Consider the following 27,839-nt stretch of genomic DNA (forward strand, 5'->3'; position numbering starts at 1 on the left):
CGCCCGACGCAAGCTCGAGGCTCGCACAGAGGGTGCGCAGGCAGCGCCTGTCGTTGACGACGGGCCGGAAAGTAGTGACCGCAGCCCGGCCACTATGGGGGTGAGACGGGGGCGAACAGCCGCTGGGACAGGGACGGGGCAGTGGCGAGGACCTAGTAGGAGGGAGCTCGCGCCAGGAAAGAATGAGGGGAGTGGGTTCGCGCCGAGCAGTAGCGGAGAAGCAACACTCACCCCGGGACTGGGACGGGGGGGAAGTAGGCGTGGGGCTGCGCATGCGCGGTTGATGCAGCCTCAGTCCCTCCCTCTCCTCAGAAAATCGCGCTGCAGCTCAAAGCCACGCTGGAGAACGTCACTAACCTCCGGCCTGTGGGGGAGGACTTCCGGTGGTACCTAAAGGTGCGATTGGTGGGGTGGGGCCCTTGACGGGGAGAAGGGAGGAGCATGGAGAGGCTGTAAGCGCTTCGAGGTTCCGGGAGGGGGCGCGTCTCGGGAAGAGGGCGGGACGCCAGGGGCGGAGCCTGGGAGGGGTCCCCAACCTGATTCCGGTGTTCAACAGGAGCTTATCTCCAACAAGATGAGAATTGTTTTACCATTAAATGTCATTTATTAAAGTAGAATTTTACGTTTGCTTTTTAAAGTTTACTGATTAGTCCTTAATTGGCAATGTCTTGGAATTCCTTTTGTATTTTTTTTTGTCCCTTAAATATTTCATAGTATGTAAACAAATACTAAAGGCTACTTGAAGGGATTTTTTGAGTACTTAGTAAGGAGAATAATTTCACCTTCTGGTTTATTTGTTCATTAGGATTTATTGTGAAATTGTTTAATTTTGTGCACGGCTCCACCCTTAAGGTCCCCACCCCATACCGGTAAATCTGGTACTCTAGTACACGGTCAAGAGCTCCCGTTCTTACCGAACAGTTTGAAGCCTTTCACTCTCCCAGATCCCAGAGCTTTTGCTCTGTTTTCCTCTTAATGTAAATCCCAGCATCCTGCAATACCTGGCAAATGCTTTCTCTCTTTCAGGAAGCCATCTGACTACGTTTATTTCTATGTATTTTGAAGCCCAAGTGCCAGAGCTGATTTGGGAAATTGATGTTCTTTCGTTTCAGAAAGCACAGAGTCTAGTGGAGGCAGAGAAATAGAGTAACAAGAGAGTAATATTAAATACTTATACCAGGGACATAGAGGGCCTGTAGGAACGCAGAGGAAGCTCCTAACCAGCAAACTGGGTGGTGCGGCCTGTTGAGGTCATTTCTGTACCCAGGAGCCTTGAGTTCCCAGCTGCACTGGGCAGTTCTTAGAGTAGGGTTGGATGCCAACATGAGAAACGCGTTGGCCTGTTCTTTGCCCAGGGATAAGTCTGGTTATGTTCTTGGTGGGGCTGAAGTGAAATTACTGACAGGAAGGTAGGTTATGAGCCTGCCTTCTTGCTCTTTCCCCAGCGTCTGCCCAACTGAGCTAATTACTTTACTAATACTCTTTTCCTCCCCAAGATGAAATGTGGCAACTGTGGTGAGATTTCAGACAAGTGGCAGTACATTCGGCTAATGGTAACTGCTCGCCCCACCACTATACCCACACACATGTACTTCTCTGGGTAGAGATATGGGGAACCTGCGGCCCTAATCTCTGTGGTCTTTGGATCTTGCTTTTTGTGGTTTGGGAGGGCAGGCATTAGTGTGATCAACACCGGGAACAGGCTTCTTTGGGGTGTGAGGCAGAGTTCAAAATCAAGGGGAAGCCCTTTTCCTCCGTCTCAAGAAGCTTTCCCAGTATTCTTGTCCTAGCAAGTCCCTCACCCTCGCTGGGTCTTGGTCTCCTCAACTGGATAACAAATGGTGGGACTGGATCTCTTCAGGATGCTATGTCTAATTGATAAGTGACTAGAGGTTCTGTTTACCCCTTGCTAGGACAGTGTGGCACTGAAGGGAGGCCGTGGCAGTGCCTCCATGGTCCAGAAGTGCAAGCTGTGCGCAAGGGAAAACTCCATCGGTAGGTCAGACTGAATGCTGAGCTCCGTCAGCGTAGCCCCTAGCTTCCTGGCACCAGACCAAAGCAGGCCCGTGTTACCTGTGGGTGGATCCAGGCCTGAGATACTTAAGCTTCTGCAGCAGACTCTCCCAGAGCCACAGCTGGGGAGCTGGGGTGGGGCCTAGGAATGGACTCAAGTCAACTTTTTTATGTCTTCTATTTTATGTTTCAGAGATTTTGAGCAGCACCATCAAATCTTACAATGTAAGTTGCCTGCTATAGTGGCAAGCATTCTGGGATTAAATCTAAGCTAGGAGCCAGGACGCCTGGGTTTTACCAGTTACAGTTGCTCCACAGTGACCTGCCATATGACATTCATTCATGCGCTTATTTGTTCATTCATTCACTGACTCATCTAGCAGTCATGTAGTCACCATACACTGAGTGTTTGGTAGGGAAAAGACTCATAAACAGGCTATTGCAGTGCCTTTTTCTAAATACTGGGCTGTGGGAGCTCAGGGGACCTCCGATCCAACCGGGCCACTCAGTTTCCATCCCTGGGAGCACTTGCCTCATCTGCATCTTAGGAGGAACTAGTGAGCCTTCTCTGAAACCATGGATGGGATAGTCCTTTGAATGGTACATCCCATCCTTGATGTTGTCCATGTTATTGTGCAGTTATACATTATTGTATAACGTTAATTCCAAAGATGAAGGAGAGTGTATTTGCTTTGGGTCTGTTTGTTTAAAGAAGGGCAGTTAACTTGTATATTCATCCATTCCTTCTTTGGTATTTTTGAAAAATGTCTGATTTATGCCAGATTCTCAGCTTTGTCCAGAAGTTAGAGAGAAATGAGAATCTGCTCTCAAGTAAATCATAATCTAGTGGAAGAGACAGAGTAGCAAACAGGGCCAACAGAGAAGTGCTTCATCAGTGCCAGGCACGTGGGTGGTGTGCAGGACATCGTTTTACAGTGAATGACAGAATGAGAGTGAACGTGTGGGTGTGGCGCTTGGGGTCTCTGACCGATGGGTCAGGTAGGCATGAATTTCCTGGCTACACCACCCCTTTCAGAAGTGTCCAAATGGGATTTTTGAAATCCCATTTCAAAGCTTTAAGTCAGCCCCCTGTCTTAACAGCATGGCAGATGGTTAGCAAAGGGCTGCAGCTAAGTATACTGGGCCACTTGGATGATCTGGAGACCTTGTAGCTTAACGTTCTTGTTCATATCTGTGATGTTGATCATTTTATTTACCTTTTATTGAGCATAGTGTTGGGTTCCCTGCTGGGGACTTTACACGTATTTCATAGTGTCACAGTAAGCCTGTTACAGTTTCCACAGCTTCATTTGACAGCCCAGAGGGGAAGAGAGTTAGATCTCTGCCTCGCGTCGAGGCAGGCTAACCCCAGAATCCATACTCTCTGTTCTGCAAAGAGTATGGTCTCATGGGGAGCAGGTGCCCAAGGCAGCTTCTTCCAGAAGAGGATGCATTGCTCCTGAGTCCCATTCTGGGCTCACAGGGCAGTAAGGGCCTGCTTGCCGGGAGGGGAAGGGCAATGGGGTCATCCTGAGGGCCCCGCTGGGCCCACCTCCTCAACATACTTTCTTTCTAGGCTGAAGACAATGAGAAGTTCAAGACAGTAGTAGAGTTTGAGTGCCGGGGCCTTGAACCAGTTGATTTCCAGCCCCAGGTATGTATGTCTTCCTAGGGGACCTATACCTTTGGAGAGGGTGCATATAGAAAGTGACAACAGAACTTTGCTTCCTACAGAGACCACGGACTAGGAGTTATTTTTTTCAATAATAATTATTAAGTGCCTACCATATGTTGGGCACCATACTGGTCACTTTTATGTTACCATATTTAGTCCTCACAGTGACACTGTGAAGTTATTCATCCTACTTTGCAGATGAGGAAAGAACTTCAGAGATTTTGCAACTTGCCCAGGGTTAGTAAGCAACAGAACTGTATTTGCACCCAGGTCTATCTGACTCCAGATCAGTGCTCATCCCACTTCTATATTTCATCCTGTTTTCTCCCATGCTTCAGTCTGGATGTTTGCTTCTGATTAAAATGTCAGCTAATTCTTTCTTCAGCCATATCTAATTTGCTGTTAAACACATCCATTGAATTCTTGATTTCAGTTACTGTTTTTCAGCTTTAGAATTTTCATTTGAGTTTTCTCAAATTTTCATTTGAGGTACAGCATTTACACCTCACAATAAGTGAGGTAGGCAGAAGAGGTAGTCTTGTCATCCCCATTTCATAAATAAGAAAACTAAGGTCCGGGGGTGGAGGAGGTGACATGTCCAGGGTCTTTCAGTCAGGGGTAGTGAAAGCGTTTACCCCACATGTCCTGCCTTCTGGTCCAGGACTCTAATTTAGAGAACCACTCTAGTCCCAGGGCAACTGCCAGGCTCTGGAAGCTCAGCAGTTATTGCAGAACAGCTGCCCACACTGCATGTCTGTCCTCCCTTCCAAAAGGTATGAGAAAAGCCAGTTCCCCAGCCAGGCCTCACATACCTCTTTTCCCTCAGACTAACTGCTGCCTTCTTGTCACCTGCAGGCTGGGTTTGCTGCTGAGGGTGTAGAATCAGGGACAGTCTTCAGTGACATTAATCTGCAGGAGAAGGTACGGCACTTGGGGGCCTTGCGGGGTGTTGTACGGCACCTGGTGGAAATGACCTTTTTGGTGAACAAGGCTCACCAATGGAAAGCTGACTCTGTATCTTTGTGCTTTTTGTTGGTGATTTTGGTGTTTAAGATGACCCTTCACGCTAAAGTGCTATCTAGTGTTCCACCGGCAGGAAGGCTGGGATGTGCCTACTGGAGAAAATACATGTTAGATAAGCTTTGTTTAGGCAGGAGTTAATAGTGCTGTTGGCTGTGAGTTCAATTTTAATGAATCAACAATATATTAAAAAGGTGTTTTTAAACAGAAATATACAAGAAACAAGGCTATGTATTGATCAATTGAAAAAAAATGTGACCTGAGGCTCCCAGGAACTTATTAACCTTGTATTTTTTGGGGGAGCAGTGATTCAATATTCACTAATTCAGTGTCTGTGGTGACTTTGTAGAACATTCCCACAAACAACAAGAATCGACTGTATTATTAGACATGTTACTGCCTTGCAGTAGGAAGCCTTGTGTTCAGGCTCCAAAGAAAGGAAGGACAGAAACTTCAATTTGCATAGCACCTAATAATAACAGTAACTGGAATTTATTGAGCTTTTATATGTGCCTGGACTATGCTCAGTACTTTTACATGTGTTACCTCATTTGATTCTTTCAAAATTCAATATGAAGTCTATTATTGTCCCCGCCCCCCCCCTTTTTTTTTTTAAATAGAAGACAATACTGAGGATCAGAATGGTTAAGTGACTTGCCCAAAATCAAAGCTAGAAGGGCTGGAATTCAGACCTGAGCAGTATGGCTCTGTTCTGGGTCATACGTGTTCGCGAGTATCTGAGTCAGAGCCTGAACTGAGCCGTTTAAGTCCCAAGCTGCCTCATGAAGCTAACACTGCTATTTGTTTTTCTTTCATAGGACTGGACTGACTATGACGAAAAGGCTCAGGAGTCTGTAGGAATCTACGAGGTTACCCACCAGTTTGTGAAGTGCTGAACCCTCTTCATGCACAGTTGCCTCCAAAAACTGAGAAGGGACAATGTGCCCCAAGCAGCAGAGCCCACTGAGGCTCATCCCCTCAGCCCTCGTTTCCTGGCAGCTCTCCAAGCCCTCAGTCTGCATGCTGGGCTCTGTCACAGCTTCCCAAGCCCCACCAATAAAGCCCCAGTTTGTGCTGTACTTGTGCATGAGGGCAGTCAGGTAGCAGCCACTCCCTCCACAAAGAATTCATGTTGGAGGTCTTACTGCTTCCTGACACCTTCCCACAGTATAGACTCTTACACTTGATCCAATTTGCAAAATATGTAGGAGCACACAGCTTGTGAGGGCTCTCCAGTTCTTAAGTGAACCAGAGGAGCAAAGGTGTCAAAGCCAGTGGTACAAAGTGCAGCTGAGCCTATGGAATGACGCCATGAACCAAATAGTCCTAAGCCAAAACACTGCTTTGACCAGCTTGGCTCTCCAGTAAATGCAGGCATCTCTGTTAGCTGGTGTCACTTTATATTCCAGGGCCAGAAGGAACTGGAGAGGTCAGCAGTCCAGTTCTGGCACGAATCTGCTCTATAAAACACTGACCAGAGGGTCATTCGGTCTTTGCTCACTGCTGTGATGGGGCAGCCTCCTCGCATCAGGGAAGTCAGGCTGAAAATTCTTAGGCTGTCAGCTCCCTGTGGCTCCTGCTGGTCCTGGTTTGTCCCCTTTGTGATCACACTTCATATTCTGCCCCCGACAGCTCTGTGGAGATGTGAAGACAACAGTCATGGGCCTGGTTCCCTGGGTCTGAAGATCCCGTACAGTGGACAGAGTTGTTCAGTGCAGTTAGGTCGTGAGGGCGTGCTCATGCCTTCACACTGGTGAACCTACCATCTGGAAAACCTGTTAAGAGAGACCTTATTTCTCCAGTGTTCTGCTCAAGTCTGGAATTCTTTGGAAGATACCATTTTCTGAATTGCTCACTGGGAAAGGGTCTGCTCACCTTCATGCTGAATGTGGGGCACAAGGAAGGGGATCCTGGTTTCCAGTAAAGGTGGCTGTGTCCGAGGGTGATGAAGAAGTACCTACCCTGTACCCTCGTGTTTCCTCAAGTCCCCTGTGTTCCTGGCCCCGGGACCTGTTTTTTGCACCTGACAAAACAGGGCTTCTTTGCCCCTCCCTCAGCCAGCAGGTCCACCCACTGGGTCTAATCCACTGCCCAGCCTGAAAGCAAGTGGAAGCGTCAGGCTGGGTAAGCAGCCTTTCTGGTTTTTACTCTCTTTACCAGCTGGTGTGTATTAAGCTCACAGATAAACACTAAAAGGTCCTCAATGTTGTATTTTAAATTATTTTCAGGAGGTAGAGAAACCCAAATAATGATTAACATTAAAGGAAAAAGTAGATTATGTCAACAGATGCAGAAAAAGTATTCAGCAAAATTCAATAACCATTTAACAGCAAAAACAACCAAAAAAACTTAGCAAACTAGGAATAGAAAGGAACTACCCTCACTTCCTAAAGGAAATCTACAGAAAACCTAGAGCAGATGAGATGTTGGAAGTATTCAAGATGAGGGGGAGGAGAGGATACCATCAATCACTCATTGTGCTTTAGGGTCCCACACTGGAAAGACAATAAAAAGTAAGGTGAAAGGATTTAAAAGAAACCATTTTTCAGAGATGATTTTCCACTTAGAAAATGCAAAAGCATAAAGTGCTGGATTTAAGATCACTATACAGCAATCAAATGCATTTCAGTACACTGGCAACATGTAAAATATAATTCAAGGAAGTACCATTTAAAATAGCAACAAAAATATGCACCCAAAAGTAACTAGAAATTAAACCTATCAAAGAGATTTATGCCCTTAATAGAGAACATTATTAAACTACTGAAAGGTGTTAAAAGCCTAAGTAAATGGAAATCTGCACTGTTAGTAATGGATAGGAAGACTTGATATTATAAAGACGATCATTAAATATTTATAAAACTTGAAATGTCAACTTTTTTTAACTCGATTCTGAAATCTGTATGATACGACAGATGGGAGACTTCCTCTACCAGCTATCACGATTCACAAAGCAGTGACAATGAAGCCAGCATGGTTTTGGCACTGTGATACTAATGGGCCAGTGGGGCAGTAGACAAACTCGTGTGTATGAAAACTGGTTAAGACAGGTGATGGTGCAGATCAGTGGGAAAATGATTAACTTGTTGAATGGTGCTGAGGCAATTGTTTAACTTTGTGCAATAAAATTGGGATCCTGTTTCACTCTGCACACAAGCCTATTCCAAAGTTAGCTATCTTGAGTGCTTTGGTGCAACAGTGTGTTGGGGTAGAAGAGCCCTGGGCCCACTGCTTGGCTCACTGTAAATCCTAGGCAAGTACTTTTCCTCTCAGGATCCCATTTTTTTCGTCTAAAAATAAGGGCACTTTAGCTCTGACATTGTTACTCCATGAGATGAGTCAAAATGGTGATGGCATGTCTGAGCCCTGCTCCACACTCCAGGACAGCAGTCTCCTGTCCAATTAATAGAAGTCACAGCTACTAGAAGTGGGGACAGCTACTAGAAGTGGAAGACGAAGAGTGGATGAACATGCTATAATGGTTACAGCTAATCCTTATTACATCACCATGTTCTAGAAATTATCCTCATTTTACGAAGAGGAACTCACAGACCAGAGAGGCAAAAAAAACTTGCCTGTGGTCATAAAGTGAGGATGTGGTGAAACCAGGAGTTCAGGTATTCCTGATCACGGCTTCGTGAACCAGAACAGCATTATGTTTTTATGTGCACTGGTAGCCATCAAATGTCTCTGATCAAACATGGAGTACAGAGAACCTGGTACCCGTTGGGTATTCATTAAACAATTACTGAGTGAAGGATGGGTGGAATCAGCTAAGAAGATAGGCAGGCATGTTTATATGACCTATAAGGAAATGAGACAATGTATTGGAAATGCTTGGCAACTGGCTCAAACCAAAATAACAGTTGTCCAGTAACTCGATGGGCAAGCCACGAGGAATGCAGGTAAAATTAAAAACCTTTTTCAAAAAATACCCTTTCATGTTACAGCAGTGTTCTAACAGTAAATTGTAAAACTGTGTTCACATCACTCAATGGAGAAGTTTCAAATGCAAAATGTACAGTAACTGCTTCTACATTAGCCTATAATTAGCACGAGATTCAACTAAAAACAAATACACACCAATTATAAATCTTCATTTGGCTGGAAGAATAGTAAAATGGCACTCCCTACATCCATGAGAATAACCTTGATTGCAGCAGGACTATTAGAATCAGGCATCTGCAGTTTACTTCTTAGAAAAATGAGGATTTTTAAGAAGATGTCCCAGGAGAGCCAAGTTTATAGAGGATGAAACAGCATTTCCCACGATCACGAGAAGAGCCAGGAGTCAAATGGGAACTTACTGTTACCTGAACTTACTGTTGGAAAGTTCTTTGTGGGGATTAGAAAATTAGGTAAAAAAAAAAAGAGGAACTATCTCCAAGCGACAATTTTATTTTCTGCCTCAACAATAAATACACCTGAGTTATTTTTCCAAATCCCACTTCCTGATCAAATGCCCTTAAAATTGAAATGTCACATTAGCCGTGATCTAGTCCCACTCAGAAATTATATGTGGTTTTAAAACCATGAACTTAAAGCTCAAGCTTTACAGCCCAGTGATCAGGCACCTCGTGATTAGTTGCATTAATCACAGAATAGCACCTATTAGCTACACAGGCCTCAATTTTCGTGTCAATGAAGCAATGGAGGCTTTTAACCCGACCAGAAGCTAAGTTTTGATAGATTTGCCTTCTATGGCATCAAACATGTCTTCTAAGGCCTTCTCCACACACTGGAGAAACTCCCGGGCATTGCGGCCTGGGTAGGAGGAGACATTGCACCCTATCCAGTTGTCATGAACAGCGTACCCGATGCCAAAGCCATTAGGGACCACAGGGGCAAAGCCACCGACGTTCACTGCCGGGCTGCTCAGTGTGCTCGTGGACAGGATGTTGTGGTTTATCTGCCCATATGCAGGGTCCAGGAACAGCTCAGGCAGGACAATCCCTCTGGCCGCCGCCAGGTATCGCAGAGCAAATAAGTGTCGGTCAAAGCCCTGGCCTGTCAGACAAAAGGAAAAGCCAGAGTCTCAGAATCTCAGAACTGAAAGGGACCTTAGTAAAACCCCCCACCCATGGAGGAGTCCCCTTTACAGCATCCTTAAGAATGGAAGAAGGGACTGTCTACCTCTGCATGCACACCTCCAGCTCATTAACCTCTGGAGCAGTTCATTCTAGAATATTTCCTTTAAAAAGCTGTCAACGGTTAAAGTGAAAATGAGCCTAAAATGAAAGCATGGTTTTTAAAAGTCTGAAACTAAATCAGTTTAGTCAAATACGGTGTTTCCCAAAAAATAAGACCTAGCTGGACCATCAGCTCTACTGCGCTTTTTGGAGCAAAAATTAATATAAGACCCGGACTTGCATAAGACCGGGTCTTAAGACACTGAAGAAACTCCAGTTTCTTAATTTTTGCTCCAAAAGACGCACTAGAGCTGATGGTCTGGCTAGGTCTTATTTTCAGGGAAACACGGTAGTCAAGAAAAGTAAGTGAAGAGAGCTATGGACTCAAACACTAAGATAAAACCCAAAGTCCAAGTCAAGTGTAAATGACAACATTGAGTCAGTGGAATGAAATGGAAAGGGTTCTAATCTCAGCTTTACTGCTAATTTGCTGTGTAACCCTGGGACAGTGGCCTCAGCTGCCCACCTATAAAATAGGGAAGGATGAGACCAGAATGTCTTGGAGGTCCCTTTCAGTTCCAGGACTTTGGCTACATGAAAGGATTGGACTATGTGACCCTCCAGGTCCTTTCCAGGTCTTGAATTTTACCACAAAGAGGCAAAGAAGAATGACACTTAGATTTGGGAAGAGCTTCTGAGATGGCCTATATACAGGGAGCCAACACACTGCATCTGAGGTGAAGTAAGAGGGGCTGCAGGCTTAGAAAGCCTAAATTGTCAAAACAGTCTGATGACTAATAAATAATAAAGAATCGTGTGTCACAACTGAAAGTGACCTTCAATGAGGATAAATTAGATGCATTTTCCCATCCCTGTTTAGGAGAGAACATTCTGATCACTAGTGGCTCGTCTGGCTGTTCAGACTATTAAGCAGAAAAAAAATCATCACCTGGGCAGATGGATTAAACCTAGTGATGGGGTGGAAATCAGATGTGAGTAGAATATTACCGAGGCTTCCCCTTGTGCTGGGGGCAATGAGACCCAAGGGCCCGCTCCCCACCCCATCTCACCCATTGCTGCTTCTTTGGTCAGCTGGTTGTGGTATTTGGAGCACTCGGCTATCATCTGCTGAAGCTCCCCAGCACTGTGCTTGGAGGGCTCTCTGACAAAGGCCTCGGAGCACCTCTTTGTGAAGACGGAGGCAGGGCGGATGGTCTCGGTGCGGCCGTGCTTGAATGCTGCAGTGCTGCAGGACTCATAGGTGGCCACAGTCCCCCCATACTGCCGCAGAAAGGCCATCTGGAAGGCCAGCTGGGCCACCGAGTCTGGGCTCAGCTTCTGCTTCTTCAAGAATTCTTTGCCTCCTCTCTGAAACTGGATAAAGTCAATGGTGAGGGTTTTCATGGTGGCATCAAACTTTTCCTTCGCAGCACTGATGCCAGTCTTTAAGGCATCGTTCAGCTTGAAGTTGAGTTTCTGCACAGCAGCAGAAGAGTCAGTGCTGGCCGGCTGGCTCTGTGGAGTGATGGCAGGGGCCTGAGTGCTGTCTTTGAATACTTCATTGAAAAACCTGAGTACTGCAACGCCATCGCCCCAAGCATGCTCAAAGTGGACAGCAGCAGTGCCATCCTTGGCTATAATGAGGTTAAAGGATTTATCAAACCAGCGGTTTGTGCCGTCACCGTGCAGCATGTTGTGGGACAAGTGGACAAGGTCCTTAATGGGGAAGTCATCTAGGCAGAGACAGAACACAGCAGAGTCTACTTTCCGCAGGGCCTCCTCGTTGCCCCCACTCACCAGCTTCTGCCTGAGCTCTGCCCAGACATCTCGGTTCTCACTGGTCAGATATGCCAGTGGAAACTCGGGGGCAGGGCTATTGTCTGAGAGAATGTACTTCAGATGAGCCTGAATTTCAGAGGCGCTCACAATGCTCCCATCTTGATCCAGGACATCAAAGACATAGAAGTGTCCTTTTCTTAGGACCAGGAGGTGTCTGGCCTTATCATCAGTGAAAAGTTCATCCTGACTGGGCCTAGGCAAACGAGTTGAATTGAAAAGGCGAAAATACTGGGACATATCCAGGGGATATGCATTGACCAAGTAGGCACCATACCAAGACAGAGAGGAAGGCACAAAGCGTATGAGTCTCTTGAAGGTATCAGTGTCACTTTTGGCAGGGTTCAAGTGAAACACTTCTGGCTCCAAAAGGCCAGCCCGGAGTGTCTTCAGAAACCGGATGGCAGAAACAGTCATGTTGGTCGCTCGGGTGAGCTGGTCATTATATTCAGACTTTGGATCAGGATTGAATGCCATAAATGGATTAAAGTTCAGGACAACGGAGTCTCGAGCAGTTAAGTACATATCAAACCAGGGGCCTAAAATATAAAAATAACATAAATGCAGAAGAAATGGCATCAACCTCCAGAGGGTGGAATTTCCTGACTGTATTTTTGCTCTGCAAAAATTCATGTTATATAAACAGGATTATACAATGTGGTCTTTTGCAACTGGCTTCTGTCAATTAACAATAATGTTTTTGTGGTTCATCCATGCTGTAGCATGTATCAGTTCTTCATTCCTTTTTATTGCTGAATAATGTTCCACTATATATGTATACCACGTTTTGTTTATTCATTCATGAGTTGATGAACATTTGGGTTGCTTCCACTTTTTGGCTATTATGAATAATGCTGGTATGTACAAGTTTTATATGGATGTGGACATATGTTCTCAATTCTCTTGGGGATATAGCTAGGAGTGGAATTGCTAGGTCATGTGGTAAGTCTATGTTTAACCTTTTGAGGAACTACTAGGGTGTTTTCCAATGTGGCTGCACCATTACCACCAGCAGTGCATGAGGATTCCAATTTCTCCACATCCTCGGCAACATTTATTATTGTTATTGTCTGTCTTTTTGGTTGGAGCCATTCTGGTGGGTAACCATCATTGTGGTTTTGATTTGCATTTCCCTAATGTTTATTAATTGCCTTTTCTTCTTCATTATGTTTCCTTTCTTGACTCTTAAAGGAATAAAATACAATAATACCTCACTTGCATTCATGCTAAAACATAATAGTTGTTCATTCTCATCCCATCTCCTTAGGTTTCTCTTGCTTTGTCTCCCTTCAGGGACAACATTCATACTTGACTGTCTCCCTAATATGGGGATGTACCATGTACTATGCACATTTGTGTACTCCCTCTTTTAGGAAATGCTCATAAAGCAGTTAGAAATAACTATCTGTGCATGCGGACCACTCAAACTAGCCCTCTGCATTCCTGTGGGTTTTGCTTGTAAAAATTCCAGAAGCAGTGTTTTATCAGAAAATATGTCTTCAAGTGTGGTTCCTGCCAGAATTAGCAAGCGTGGATGAACTATACAAATTATGGAGGACTGTCTTCCATTAGGAGAAATAATTTTCACATGTAAAGCATGGGAGAAAGGATTAATGGACACAAATTCATCTACTATTCATTTGTTGGTCCATTTATTCCTTGAGAATCAGCGCTGTGCCAGGCCCTGGTCCAGGGGATACAGACAGGAGCAGACACAGACTTTGATTTGGAAGAACTCTGCTGCAGGAGACAGAGTAAAACATAATACAATGCACTAAAATAGTAAGAGAATAAAAGTATGGGGGAGGGTAAGACATATTTGATGAAAACAAAGAGATGAATTTATGCCTCTGATGCCTTCCGTAAGAATTTTAAAGATACATAAACCAATAAGGCAAAGAGAATGACAAAGGGGAAAAGAGAAAAAGAGTGAATATCGGAAGTTGAAAAACATTGAGAAGCCGGCCCGGTGGCTCAGACGGTTAGAGCTCCAGGCTCCTAACTCCGAAGGCTGCCAGTTCGATTCCCACATGGGCCAGTGGGCTCTCAACCACAAGGTCGCCAGTTCAACTTCTCAAGTCCTGCAAGGGATGGTGGGCAGCGTCCCCTGCAACTAAGATTGAACACGGCACCTTGAGCTGAGCTGCCACTGAGCTCCTGGATGGCTCAGTTGGTTGGAGCATATCCTCTCAACCACAAGGTTGCTGGTTCAACTCCTGCAAGGGATGGTGGGCTGCGCCCCCTGCAACTAGCAACGGGCAACTGGACCTGGAGCTGAGCTGCACCCTCCACAACTAAGACTGAAAGGACAACAACTTGAAGCTGAACGGCAACCTCCACAATTAAGACTGAAAGGACAACAACTTGACTTGGAAAAAAGTCCTGGAAGTACACACTGTTCCCCAAAAAAGTCCTATTCCCCTTCCCCCCAAAAAACAAACAAACAAACAAAAAACATTGAGGTATCTGGTAATGACTAAAACAGGCTCAAGAAAGCCAACCCTAAGCTGGCAGCAGAGGAAGCCAAGAAATAATATGATTTACACACCAGAACCCCCAGAAGGCTCAGGAATTGGCAGCCTAGATAGATGTGGTTGAAAAAGACTATTTAATTAGACCCTTACTCCCACCTCCACATATCCTCCCACTCTAGTAGCAGATTTAAGTTTTATTCCCTGGAGAAAGTAAAATTAGGGGACAGAAATAACGCTTGAGATCTCAAGCCTTTTTCCCTTATCCCACTCCTACAACACTAGACCAGGAAAACACCTTTTGGCAGTTTACTGGAAAAGCCTTTCCTGGGAGACTAACCCACAGACACTAACATTAGCGACACGCAAGGAAATGATTTAGCCAGATCACATTGGTGAAGCTGTGACCAACAAACCCCACCTTCGTCCACAAAGCTTCCAACAGCTTTTTAAGATCTCATTCATATCCAAGACAAGAAAGAAGGACTATGAAGCATGTGAAGAAAGAGGGCAAAATAAACAGGAAAAAGTAACTGGGAGACAGGCTAAGAAGAAAGATGAAAACTTAAAAAAAAAAAAAAATCACCAGATAAACTATTAAGGAGACAGAAAGCTAAACATAAGCAAGTATAAAATAATTCTTAACTTCAGGGAAAACAAAAATTTCATATGGGAAAGGAAAAACAATCCCAATGCGCTACACAACTCAGCTGACGACAACATTTACATGATCATAATAGTGTTAACACTAAATACTGAGTTAACCAAAATTACAAATAACTACACTGTGAAAATGAGGGGATAGGAAATGTGCATGATCTGTAGTGAGCTGTCAATAGATAATGCCTAAAACTAAAAAGGTTAAGATGCAGCAATACAAGTATGTAATTTAGAGAATGAGGATATATATCAAAAGAATTAGATAGCAGCTGAAAGTGAAAAGAAGGAAATTAGGGAAGGGTCAAGAATTTGCTGTTTTTCCTAACAAGCCTGACAGAACTATTTGATTCTTTAAACTGTGTGCATGTATAACCTGATAAAAAATATAAATTAAATTGAACGATGTGTTGTGGGAACAGAGGTGGAAACAACCAACTCTAAATGAGAGGGAGAAGGACCGAAAGGTTTCATTCAAAATTCATGCTACCTGGGTCTTTTTTCTTTTCTTTTTTTTCATTGAGTATGTAATTGGCATAAAACGTTATATTAGTTTCAAGTGTACAATGATTCCATATTTGTATATTGTAATATTGTGAAATGATCACCACAATAACTCTAAACATCTATCACCATATATAGTTACAAAATTTATTTTTCTTATGAGAATTTTTAAGATCTATACTCTTAGAAACTTTCAAACATACAATACAGTATTATTAACTATAGTCACCCCAATATATATTACATCCCCATAACTTATTTATTTTATAACTGGAAGTTTGTACCTTTCGACCCCCTTCACCCATTCCACACCCCTCTGCCTCTGGATCTTAAAGGAAGAATTTTCCAGGTAAAAAATGGCAGTGAAAACAATATGGATAAGAACACAGAAGAATGAAAGACTCATGGATTGAAGGAACAATGAGTCATTGAGTTTTGTTGAAGCATGAAGGGTGTCAGGGAGAATGGTAAGAAATAAAGCTGGAAAGGGCAGTCAGGCCAGACTGTGAAGGATCTAGAATGATATACACAAGACATGGGACTTAATCCTGCATCCTTTTCAGACAGAAGCAACAATTAGGTTCTGTCTTGATGCTGCTTTCAGAGGAAGCAAGCCACTACTCAAGCATGGACTCCAGTCAACACCCTAGTGGAGGAGGAACTCACTCAGCCTTAATGTTTACCTCAGGAAGAGAAGATGAGACATTACTTCAATGCTTGTCCCATCAAAACCACTTTTGAGAACAAAACAGGTGAGAGATGCCTTACTTTCCATTATGGAGGGCTCTGGGAAAAATTACGCCCACAGCCCAGCCTTCTTACCTGAAATGTAGCTCGTATGTTTATTCTGCTTGTCCCGAGCAACCAGCTGCTCATGCAGTTCTTTTCCAATCCCGTTTTCAAAACTCTTGCAAAATTGTTCTGTTTTCCTGAAATGTTCAAGAAAAGACAGAATCAAATCAGGGCAGAAAATGATTTTTAGATTCATGGCCAAAAACTTGTACACAGAGCTTTGAGTTCCCACCATTATATCCCTAAAACCTGGGATTGAGATCAGAAAGTACCTCTTATCAGAATGGGAGTCAATCTAAAATGGATAAATCTAGGATATCGTCTTCAGATGACTGACTAGGAAGATCAATCAACATCTTATAAAATAATTTGTCACCTCAGAGGCAAGTTGGCGTGGAAAAAGAATGTAAGCTTTGGAGTCAAAAAGAGCCAAGTTGGAATTCCAGCTCTGTCCCTTTCAAACTGTGTGACTTTGGACAAGTTACTCGATTTGAGTCTTAGTTTCCTTATGTGTAAAATAGAGGTAATACACCACCTTAAAAGATTAAAACACATTTATAGAGCTAAGGATTTAGGATAGTTTGAAACATAATACTTAATAACTTGTAGCTATTAAATTATTACCATATCAGGAGAAGCTTCAAGTGACTAATAAGGAATATTTACAAGCAGAAGACCAGATTATAAACAATTCATCTATGTTTTTCCCTGACTGTCCAGTGAAGGACTCTGTGATTCTAATGACAATGCCAGTTATCTGCACAAAAAATTCCCATTACGGAAAAAGGGTACTACACTAGGATATAAGAGCTTAATGCAATGCACTTTTTGACAATATGCTGCATTATTTTCTAATTCCATGCTGTATTAGTTTCCTAGGACTGCCATAACAAAGTATCACAAACTGGATGACTTAAACCAACATAAATTTATTCTCTCACAGTTCTGGAGACTAGAAGTACAAAATCAAGGTGTTGACAGGACCATATTCTCTCTGAAAACCCTAGGGAGGAATCTAGCCCATGCCTTTCTCTTAGCTTTTGGTGTTGCCAGTTATCCTGGGCATTCCTTGGCTTGTTGATGTACTCCCTCCAATCTCTGCCCCATCATCACATGGCTGTCTCTGTGTCTCCTCTTCTTGTAAGGACACCAGTCACATTAGATTAAGGACCCATCCTACTCCCATCCATCATAACTAATTACATCTGTAACTACCTTATTTCTAAATAAGGTCACATACTGAGGTTCTAAAAAGAGCACGGATTTTGGGAGCACACTATCCAACCCAGTACACGTGCTCAGCAAGCAAACTTCTGGTCTGCCATATACTCTCCTCAATGGACCTCCCTACCAAGAGCACACGCCTTCTGCAAATGACAAGCACCAGCTAACCTGCCAGGTACACCTGCCAAGGTACAGTACAAATTTGGCATTCTGGCTGATAAACCATAGCCTACTGAGTATAGTTAGAGAGACTTGGTCAGCCCTTCATGGATGAAAATCTATTTCCTGAATTTACAAATGTAGAGACTAGGTTCCAGGTGCCTGGAGACCCAATCAAATCACAGATCTACCACTACCTGTCAGCCTCCTAAACCACCCAACTATGGTCATTCAAGTTCTCAGCATTTACCTGAACTGCTCATCATCTAAGAGAGGCTTCTGTGCACTGAGGTATCTCCTAATGGTGTCTTCAAGTTTGGGAATAGGTAGCCTGAGGAGAAAGCAAGGTCAATGTAAGTAAGAGAGACAATATGTGGAACAAGTTAATTAGCTTCACAACCCAAACTAATAAACTGATTACTGGATAATTTCCATCCAAAAAAATTAACAACGGGAAGCCACTGACAAATCAGAATTTATGGATTTACTAATATACGTATCAATGATAACTATATTTTTAAGTAAAATAACTTTTTAATGTATTAATGATGAATTTCATAAGTTAAATTAGTAAATATACTAACAGATTCAAAATGGGGAAGCCGAAGCTGCCTGAAGCCTTCCTGTTTCCTGGTCACAATTATAATACCTGTGCTAATTCTGTATTGACACTGAATCGAATTCTACCCTTAGTTTGAACAACTGCATTTTCCTCCCCCAAGATATTTTTAAAAAAAAAGAAAGAAAGGAAAAAAAGTTCTATTTTTTAATTTTCTTGTGCATTTTACATCAGAGATTCATACAAAAGTCCAAGGGCCAGCCAAATATGGGGTCAACCATCAAGCCACGCCCAGCCATGAGGAATCCTCTGAGGAAGAACCAGCTCTTACCGTGTGCTTACTTACTCATTATTACCTACCAGTACAGCCCCAGTGATGGCTACAGTGATGAAGTTACTAGGCCACAGTGAAATGGAAACACATGGGACGGTATGGTGAGGTGTACTGTTTTTCATGTCAATAATTTTATTAAAAGATATATCCCCTAGTACCAAAACTTATTTGGAGCTTGTTAGGCTACGTCTGCCAACTCAAAATTAACACTGATACAGTCAAAATATCTAAAAATAGCAGGCATTTAGGAACAATGGAAAGTTATCTATAAAATGTAGTTACAAACCTTACTATAAGACATACTGTGGCTCTTCTGTTTATTTTCAATGCATGTTTATCCAAAACATGATGTGTAAAATGTGACTTATTTATAGCCTTTATGAACTTAGGCTGCACTGAGGAACCATTCATAATACTTTAACACCGTAGACCCACTTACACTCGGGCTTACACAGAAAACTCAAACATTACCTCAACTACCTCATCATTACAAAGTTAGCCACTCACTTTTCTCAAGACTTGGTTTTGACACAGTAGGGACATTAATGGAAATTTACCTTCTTTTTAAACAAAATTCAAAATTAGAGGCAATGGCAGTTTTGTAAAAACAGTGCCTATTAAAAAGCTTTTGGAGTATTAAGTCTAGCCTGAACTTACTTCAATGGGGTAAAGTAAGTTTTCAGAGTGATGATTTATATTTTACTTATTAATACAGTAGAAGCTGAATTTTCTCAATGGCATTACAATTAGGCAGTATAGATTCTGTATAAAAATTTTTATCATGGACACAAAACCACCTGTTTTCTATAAAATAGAAAAGATAACTATGCCAAACTTACCAGGTCTCTATTTTTGTCTTATATAAAATGCTTTCAATGTAAAAGCCAAACAGCAATATAGCCCACGTCACTGCATTATCTAATACTTGGAGACGATGGCCACAGTTATAAAGTTATTGGTTCACAGTGAAATGAAAAACCAGGAACAGTACAGTAAGCTTTTCACAACGCTAAATTTGGTTAATTTAGAAGTCTGTCCTTAATTCTGAGACTGTTCCCCCTTTTCTGGATGGGGGATGGGGCGTCATTAAAGGTCCTTTCTTTTAAGAAATACTGTTGGGGAAAAAAAAAATGTTGATAACCATCAGATAAAGCCCTGATTAGTACCATTTTTCAATTTCTGTAACTCTCTCTCTAGGCCCATTTCAAGCTATCAACATGAAGTCACGGAATGTGGAGCTGGGAGGAAATGCACAGGTGGCTCATGACTATGGTGATGTACAGAGAGGGACACTCACTGCTCATTAGGTTCTTCCTCTGAAACCTCTAACCTCCACTGGCCGAAGGGCCAGCACAGAATAGGTACTTACTAAATGTATGTCGAATGAATTAGTTGATTGCTCCTTCCCTTAACCCCCTACCCATGCCAGGACGCTGCGTTCTTCTCTATCGCATTTAGTGGTATTTAATGTATTTATGCCTCTTTCCCCCATCAGACTGCAGGCTGTGAGATCCTTAAAGGATGTAGAAAACAGAATTAGAAATTCTCTCCTCCAGCCTTGTTGGTTTTGACATCATCTTCTAAGTCTCTTTTTCCTCATTATGTCCTCTTGCCCTAAACGTGCATGTTTTCTCAAGACTGGTTCCTGTGCCCTCGTCTGACTGTATCCTCTGTCAGTCAGTGTCTCTGCTCTGACACATACATAGGCTGCTCCAAGTAGGTACTGAGGGAGAAAATTGAGTATAAGGGAGTATGATCCTGCCAACTGCGGATTTATTCTTTGTTTCAGGACAATGTGGTATTCTGGAAAAGCATGAGCTTTGAAGCCCGACAAACCTGAATTCAAATTTTAAACAAGTCACTTTTCAGAAGGTAGATTAGTGGTTACCAGGAGTGGGAGGGGGCATGGGGTGTGACTGCTAATGAGTAGGGGTGAGTTAGTAGATGCAAGGCTGTGTGAGCAAGTCATCTAACCTAAATATGAGGATGATTACACCTTTCTCTCAGGCTTGTTAAAATTAAATACCCTGCCATAAAGCACTTAGTACAAAGTCTAGCACATAGTAAGTACTCAGTAGATATTCACAAGTACTATAACCGCCTTAAACAAACATTTGCTACATATATAGGATGTGTTAAAAACAACTATTGTGTTGTGTGAGTGTGGAGGTGGGCGTGACAGTGCCTCAGTGAGTAAGGGAAGCTTCACAAAGGAGGTGACATTGAGTGGATTTGAAGATCACCAAGTCAGAGGAACGAGGGAAGGACAGACGGCTGAAAATGCATGATATGTTTAGAAATTTGGAGGAACTTATTGTGGGCCCAGCCCAAAGGACAGAATCACCATTTGGGCCCTAAGTTATTAGAACTGGGCTGAAGTGTGTGTGGTTGGTGGGGGAGGAATCCATTATGTCTTTAAAAAATATGTATCGGGTACCATTTTAGACATAGTTGATCCACAATAAACGTCAATGATATGACTTTGTTTTTCTTTTAATCCCTAATCACTTTATGATAACTGGCGTTCAAGATACAATGGGTAGGTTCTCTAGAATTCAAATGGGAACCAGGTGAGGTCAGAGTTACCAAGATATGGAGAATAACAGGTAGAAACAGTAATGTTCTGGACCCCAAAAGCATGTCCTTCAGATAAATTGTCCTGACATCCAGGATTAGTTTATCACAAAGATAACTATATTGCGTAAAAACAAGGCTTTTTAGCTGTGCTCTTGCAGAAAGAATTTTTATCTACTGAGTACTTACTATTGTAAGACTTTATACTAAGTGCTTTATATCAAAGTATTTCATTCTAGCAATCTTGAGACAAAGACAGTTTTACCAATCCCACTTTTTAGGTTAGATGACTTGCTCACAGCCATGCAGCAAGTAAGAAGTGGATTAAAAATCACATCTGTCAAACTCCTGTCTCATGATCTTAACACCATGAAATGGGGCTTTCCACTTAACCACATTATACCTAAACTGTTTACCTGTCAAATCCCCTCCTCACCCACTGCTATTTGGTAAGCTCCTCACCATGACTGATTGGTCTCTAAATCCATGAGTAGGTAAGGGTGATCCATAACTTTGTCTTCTCACGACTTCCAGTTTTATATTCTAAGGTTAACTGCTCACTGTATATAAATATAGCCCTTCAAAAATAACACCTAATGGAACTGTATACCTTAAAATTGTTAAAATGGTAAATTTTGTTATGTATATTTGACCACACCAATAAAGAACAAAGAAAAAACACAAAACATCTAAAAAACAAGCAAATGACAGTGCAAAGGTTCCTAGAAAAAAGTGAGTCCAGATCCAGTCAAGATGGCAGAGTAAATAAAGGCTGTGCTTAGCTCCTATCGTGACCATATCAAAATTACAACAAAACAACAGAACAACCTGCATTGAAAATCATCTGAAGTCTAGCTGAACCGAAGCCCTACCACAGAGCACATACAGAAGAAGCCACCTAGAGACTGGTAGGAGGGGCAGAGACATGGAACAGGCTGGTCCCACACCTGCATGTGACCATTCAAAATCAGGAGGGATATCTCCTGAAGAGCGAGGGGTCCCAGACCCAAACCAGGCTCCCCAGCCCAGGGTCGCAGTGCTGGGGAAAGAAATCCCCATAACTTCTGGCTGTGAAAACCAGCACAGATTGTGGCTGAGTAAGACGGAGGGCGGCTGCACTCCCAGATGGTCCTTTTAAAGGGCCCACACACAGACTTACTGGTGGACTCACTCACTCTGAGCTCCAATGGGAGCCAGGGACATACAGGGAGCAACTGAAGTGTCTGCTTCAGGACATGGGCTGGAGGGGCAGCTTTCCCCTGACGGAGGAGCTGGGGGAAGCCACTGTTTCTCTGTTAGGCCCTCCCCTCTCCCAGTGTGCAGACACAAGGCGGTGGCCACCATATCTGAGTATCCATCAACCTGGCTAAACCATTCATTCGCCCTGATTCCCTGAGACACCACCACATCCAACTTTTGGGCCCACCCAAGCCATTTCCAGTGGCTTTTCCGAATAAATGGCTTGTCTTGGCTCATGCTGTGGACTTTACTAAAATTTCTCACAGGTTCACAAAACCCAACAAGCAGCTTCTGGCTTTGGTGTATCCGTACCTTTGGCTGAGCAGTCCTAAGCTTCGCACTAGTGACAGCCAGCCGTGGTATGCAACTTGGCCTGTCGAGGCACCTCCAACCCAGCACGGTCAGCAGCCATCTGTGGATTGCTCTGTGGCTCATGCCAGGTGGCCCTGGGAAGAGTACAGGCTGTAGTTGAACTTGGCTTTTGGTAGGGCCCTTTCCAGGAGGCTCTGGGGCTGGCACACCCCATGGCCAGCTTTGGACCCAGCCAGAGCATCATCTGGCTGCCTCTGGGAATGACACACCCAAAGGGCTGACTAGGTAGGCACCAGAGCCCTGCTAAAGCAAATCCCGCTCCACAGGGTCAGACCTGGCACAACAACTCCTCCATTATATTTACAGCCAGTCCTTACAACCAATCAGCCCAAGGGTCAATCTCTCCCACTAAAGTGCAAACAGCAACCAAGGCTCAACTACAATAGGAGGGCACACACAACTCACACAAGTAACTCACCTGGAGTACCCGGCTCAGGTGACCAGGAAGACTGCACCACCAAGTCCCACAGCACACCTACTACATAAGGTCACTCTACTAAGACTGAGAGGCACAGTAGTCCTACCCAATACATAGAAACAAACACAGAGAGGCAGCCAAAATGGGAAGACAAAGAAACATGTCCCAAATAAAACAAACAAACAAACAAAACAGAACAAAGCTCCAGAAAAAGAACTAAACAAAATGGAGACAGGCCATCTACCAGATGCAGAGTTCAAAACACTGGTTATAATGATGCTCAACGATCTCACAGAGAACTTCAAAGAGATAGGAAACATAAAAATAGGGATAGAAAACGTAAAAAAGAACCAGTCAGAAATAAAGAATACAATAACTGAAATGAAGACTAGATTAGAGGGAATCAACAGATTACAGGAAGCAGAGGATCAAACCAGCAATTTAGAAGATAAGGTTACAGAAAACACCCAATCAGAACAACAAAAAGAAAAAAGAATCCAAAAAAATAAGGATATTTTAAGGGGCAACATCTGGGACAACATCATGTACACGAACATTCACATCATAGGGGTATCAGAAGAAGAGAGACAGCAAAGAATTGAAAACCTATTTGAAGAAATAATGATGGAAAACTTCCCTGACCTGGCAAAGGAAATAAATACACCAACCCAGGAAGCACAGAGTGGCCCAAATAAGGTGAACCCAAAGAGGCCCACACCAAGACACATCATAATTAAAATGCCAAAGGTTAAAGTCAAAGAGAGAATGTTAAAAGCAGCAAGAGAAAAGTAGTTAATTACCTACATGGTAAGTCCCATAAGACTGTCAGTCAATTTCTCAACAGAAACTTTGCAGCCAGACGAGATTGGCATGAAATATTCAAAGTGATGAAAGGCAAGGACCTACAACCAATATTACTCTACACAACAAAACTATCACTTAGAACTGAAGGACAGATAAAGAGTTTCCCAGACAAGAAAAAGCTAAAGGAGTTCAATACCAAACCAGAATTACAAGGAGTCTTAGAAGGACTTCTCTAAGACAAAAAAAGAAAAAAGAAAAAAAGATCAAACATATGAATAATGGTAATAACTACATATCTATCAATAATTACTTTTAATATAAATGGATTTAATACTCCAATCAAAAGACAGGTGGCTGAATGGATAAGTAAACAAGACCCTTACATATGTTGCCTATAAGCGACTCACTTAGGATTGAAAGACACACACAGATTGAAAATAAAGGGATGGAAAAAGAAACTTCATGAAAATGGAAATGAAAACCCAAAGCTGGGGTAGCAATACTTATACCAGACAAAATAAACTTTAAAACAAAGACTATAACAAGAGACAGAGACGGACCCAGTAATCCCACTTCAGGGTATTTATCTGAAGAAAGTCAAAATGCTACTTGCTCCTTTGAGGGGAGGTGTGCATATGTTCAGTGCAGCATTATTTACAAGGGCCAAAATGTGGAGGTAGCCTAGGTGTCCATCGTTTGAAGAAGGGATAAAGAGGAGGTGGTACATATATACAATGGAATATTGCTCAGCCATGGAAGGGAATGTGATCTTGAAATCTGCAGTGGCATGGATGGACCTGGAGAGTATGGTGCTGAGTTGAGTGTCAGACAGAGAAAGACAGATGCAACTGATAACAAAATAAACAAGCAAACAAGATAGAAACAAACAGAGAACATTTTCATGGTTGCTGGACGGGAGGGGAGTTTGTGGGTTGGTGAAAAAAGGGAAGAGATTAAGAGTACAAATTGGTTGTTACAAAGTAGTAGTGAGGATGTAGGGTATAACATAAGGAATACAGTCAATATTTTAATAACTATGTATGGTGTCAGAAGGGTACTAGATTTGTTGGGGTGACAGATGGCAGGAGGTTGGAGGACAGGGTAAAAAGGGTGAAAGCATTAAGTACAAATTGGTAGTTACAATAGTCATGGGGATGTAAAGCATGGGGAATACAGTCAATAATACGGTAAAAACTATCTATAGTGCTAGGTGGGTACCAAACTAGTCAGGGGGATTACTTCTTAAATTATATAAATGTCTAATCACTATGCTGTACACCTAAAACTAATATAATATTGAATGTCAACTGTAATTGAAAAATTTAAAAAGGGGAGGAGGCGAAGGGAAATAAGAGGTTCAAATTTCCAGGTATAAAACAAGTTATACCTTGTCATGTACAGCATAGGGAAAATAATCAATAGTATTGTGATAGCATGATACAGTATCAGATGGTTGTGGGACTTATCATTGTGATCACTTCTTTAGGTATATAAATGTTGAATGATTATTGTGTACACCTGAAACTAATATAATATTGTATGTTGGTTATACTATTTTAATAAAAATCTTTAAAAAAAAAAAGTGAATCCAAGGCTACTTGGTCAATAGGTAGCAGTGATATGCTAGGAACGGGAAGAGGGAGGGAGGGAGAAAGGGATATCCAGTTGGACCACCTGATACAAAGGGACTAGTCCTTCCCCTTGCCAACTAATTAGGATAGTTCCCTATTTTTGGCATCTTATCTCACGTTGCCCTCACAATGGCTCAATGAAGTATGAGTTAGTTCCATTCCTACCTTACAGGTAAGAACTGTAGCTCAAAGAATTTAACTGAATTGCCTGAAGTTACAGAGTGTAAGATCCAAACTCTGAAGCTAAATTCTACCAGACTTCAGAACCAAGGCTTTTCACCAAGTGTGACATCAAAATCAGTGTCAAAGATAACACATTTTACCAGTCTAGGATGTCAGCGATAAAGGGAATCTCATTTTATCTAACTCCCACTTTACACTTTATAGCTGAGGTAATGGAGGCCTGGGGGGAGGGGTAGTCCTTGTTTAAGGTTATACATGGATGATGACTCAGTGCTATGGTCTGTAGCTTCAGATTCCTACAGATTTTTTGCTGTGTGTTGGAGGAAATGATCTTGAATATCCTTCCCAGCTTCCCAATTCTAAAATGGAGAAAATCCCTCTGATCTTAAACCTGGGTGGAACCTAGGCCTGGCAGAAAGTCAAAGGCCATCTGCCTGCCGGGCTTGGCAAGTAAAGGCAGGTTCTGTCGTTCTCACCTTTCCCCCACATACAGGCCGCTGGGCTTGGCAAGGGAAGGCAGGTTCTGTCATTCTCACCTTTCCCCCACACACAGGCCATCAAGGAGGAGGCAAGTCCAAGGCTTATCCCACAGGCACAAGATACTTTTTCTTCCTCTCTCCCTTCCTCCTGCCAAATTTAAACAGTGGGCTGGACAATCTCATTTTAATTTGTTTTAGATGTCTGCATTCTAATTTCTCAAGTATCACTTTGGATAATCTTCCCGAGACGGTGGGGGGTGGGCAGTGATGACAGTGGGTTCAGGGGGGCCTGGATCTGGAGAAAAACAGCAACTTAATAGTTGGGGGTGATGCCTGTGATGGAATCTTGTTCTATTCATAGAGTAGGGAGCGCTGGCCTCCAGCCCCTGGACTGGGAGGTCTCTAATGGCAGTTTGGAGAGAAAAGGGAGCAGAATCTTGGAGACGCATTTGGAACGTCGCACCAGGAAGTAGCTGGTGAGCAGAGAAGGTAGTCTAGTTTTAGGGGGCGAATTTGGGGAAATTTCTAACATTGGAGAAAGGCGATCGGGCAGCTCAGATGAAGGCTGGGAGTTCAAAGGCTGGGAAAACTGGAAGCCGAATTAAGGAAAATACTGGGTGAGGGAAGGGGAGACGAAGACTGGCTGGGACTGTTTTCACAGGGGAAGCAGATTCCAGGTGAAGTGCTTTAGACGTTGGGGGCAGCCAGCCTACGGTGCGGAGGAACAGACAGAATTGGGGCGGGCCCTGCGGGTGGCATCTAGAACGCGGTGAGGGTGCGCTGAAGTTGCAGGGGGTGATGTGGGCTAGGGAGGATATTTTAGGGGGGCTGTTGAGGAAGGGTTGGTGGGGTGAAAGGTTTCCAGATGAAGCCGGGAGCAGGAAAGCGGAGGACTGGGGGAAGGCGAGGTGAACACTGAGTGTGCCCGGGAGACTGGCGGGTGGGGCGCTAAAAGGACAGTGCTGTTGGCATGGGGAGCGGGCAGAGGCTTGAGGAGCAGGGGAAGACGGTGGAGTGTCGGGAGAAGCTGAGGGAGGGTAACTCACGTGTCAGGAATCGGCCTGTCCATATTCTGGGCACGAATGTGGGGCAGTCGTGAAAGCACTTCAGGGGGCACCCTAACTGGAGGGGTTACAGTGGTGGTGGAGATACTGTATGCAGGGTGGATAGTTTTCAGGGGAAAATGTGCGAGACTCTTAGGGTATCTGGTGCAAATGGAATTGTTGGAGAGTTTGTTAAGAAGGGTTCAAGATGTTGAATCTGAGAGAGCACTGGGGCGTTCTGGAAGAGAATTTGCGCCTTCTGAGGTTCCTGTGCCAGGAGATTCTGAAAGTGACAGGACTTCAGACCGGGGCAGCGTCCCAGGTAGGGGTGTGGGGGCAGGAGCGGGCTCAGTAGAAGAGTCGCGACTGGAGTGAGGTTGGGACCGATCCTGGGCTGGCGGTGGGCGGCGGGGACCGGCAGGCCGGGCTCACCTGGGCAGGCTGTCCTGGAAGTGCATAGTGGGCACGATGCTGCGCTGCAGGTACTGGCCCGGCCCGGAGCCGGCGCTGAGGGGCCGACGGGGTGCTCCTGGGCCAACGGCAGGGCCCCGGGGCCAGGCGCGCAGCAGCAGGCGGGCCACCATCCTCCCGGGAGGCTGCGGCGGCAGGACGCCGGGAACACGGACTTTTAGCGTGTAAACCCGAGCCACGGCCCTCAGGGAGCCCTGACGCCGCGTCAGGAACTCCCTCCCAGTTCGCGTCGCGCCGCAGAGCCATTTCCGG

At 43.7% G+C, this 27,839-nt stretch overlaps 2 protein-coding genes across 6 annotated transcripts; one reads left to right on the plus strand and one right to left on the minus strand.

Annotated features, from left to right (window-relative positions):
- On the plus strand, positions 1–7,580 carry CZIB (CXXC motif containing zinc binding protein). The gene is made up of 8 exons (XM_081056789.1): positions 1–100; positions 313–396; positions 1,497–1,553; positions 1,914–1,995; positions 2,207–2,238; positions 3,590–3,667; positions 4,544–4,609; positions 5,527–7,580. Exons 1-8 carry the CDS (start codon positions 95–97, stop codon positions 5,602–5,604), a joined length of 483 nt encoding a protein of 160 aa, XP_080912915.1. The 5' UTR covers positions 1–94; the 3' UTR covers positions 5,605–7,580.
- CPT2 (carnitine palmitoyltransferase 2) lies at positions 4,849–27,839 on the minus strand. Of its 5 annotated transcripts, none has more exons than XM_081056785.1 (6): positions 27,549–27,839; positions 17,731–17,811; positions 16,128–16,234; positions 10,908–12,212; positions 9,523–9,715; positions 4,849–6,342 (listed from the first exon to the last, which is right to left on the minus strand). In XM_081056785.1, exons 1-6 carry the CDS (start codon positions 27,698–27,700, stop codon positions 6,321–6,323), a joined length of 1,860 nt encoding a protein of 619 aa, XP_080912911.1. In that variant the 5' UTR covers positions 27,701–27,839; the 3' UTR covers positions 4,849–6,320. The 5 variants fall into 5 exon arrangements, 4 of the variants coding, with proteins under 4 accessions (XP_080912911.1, XP_080912912.1, XP_080912913.1 ...); XM_081056786.1 differs by having other exon boundaries at positions 4,860–6,483; positions 27,549–27,814; XR_013993827.1 differs by lacking the exon at positions 4,849–6,342 and adding an exon at positions 6,902–7,203 and having other exon boundaries at positions 8,792–9,715; positions 27,549–27,836.

Source organism: Rhinolophus hipposideros (assembly GCF_964194185.1).
Source record: "Rhinolophus hipposideros genome assembly, chromosome: 8".
Taxonomy (NCBI): domain Eukaryota; kingdom Metazoa; phylum Chordata; class Mammalia; order Chiroptera; family Rhinolophidae; genus Rhinolophus; species Rhinolophus hipposideros.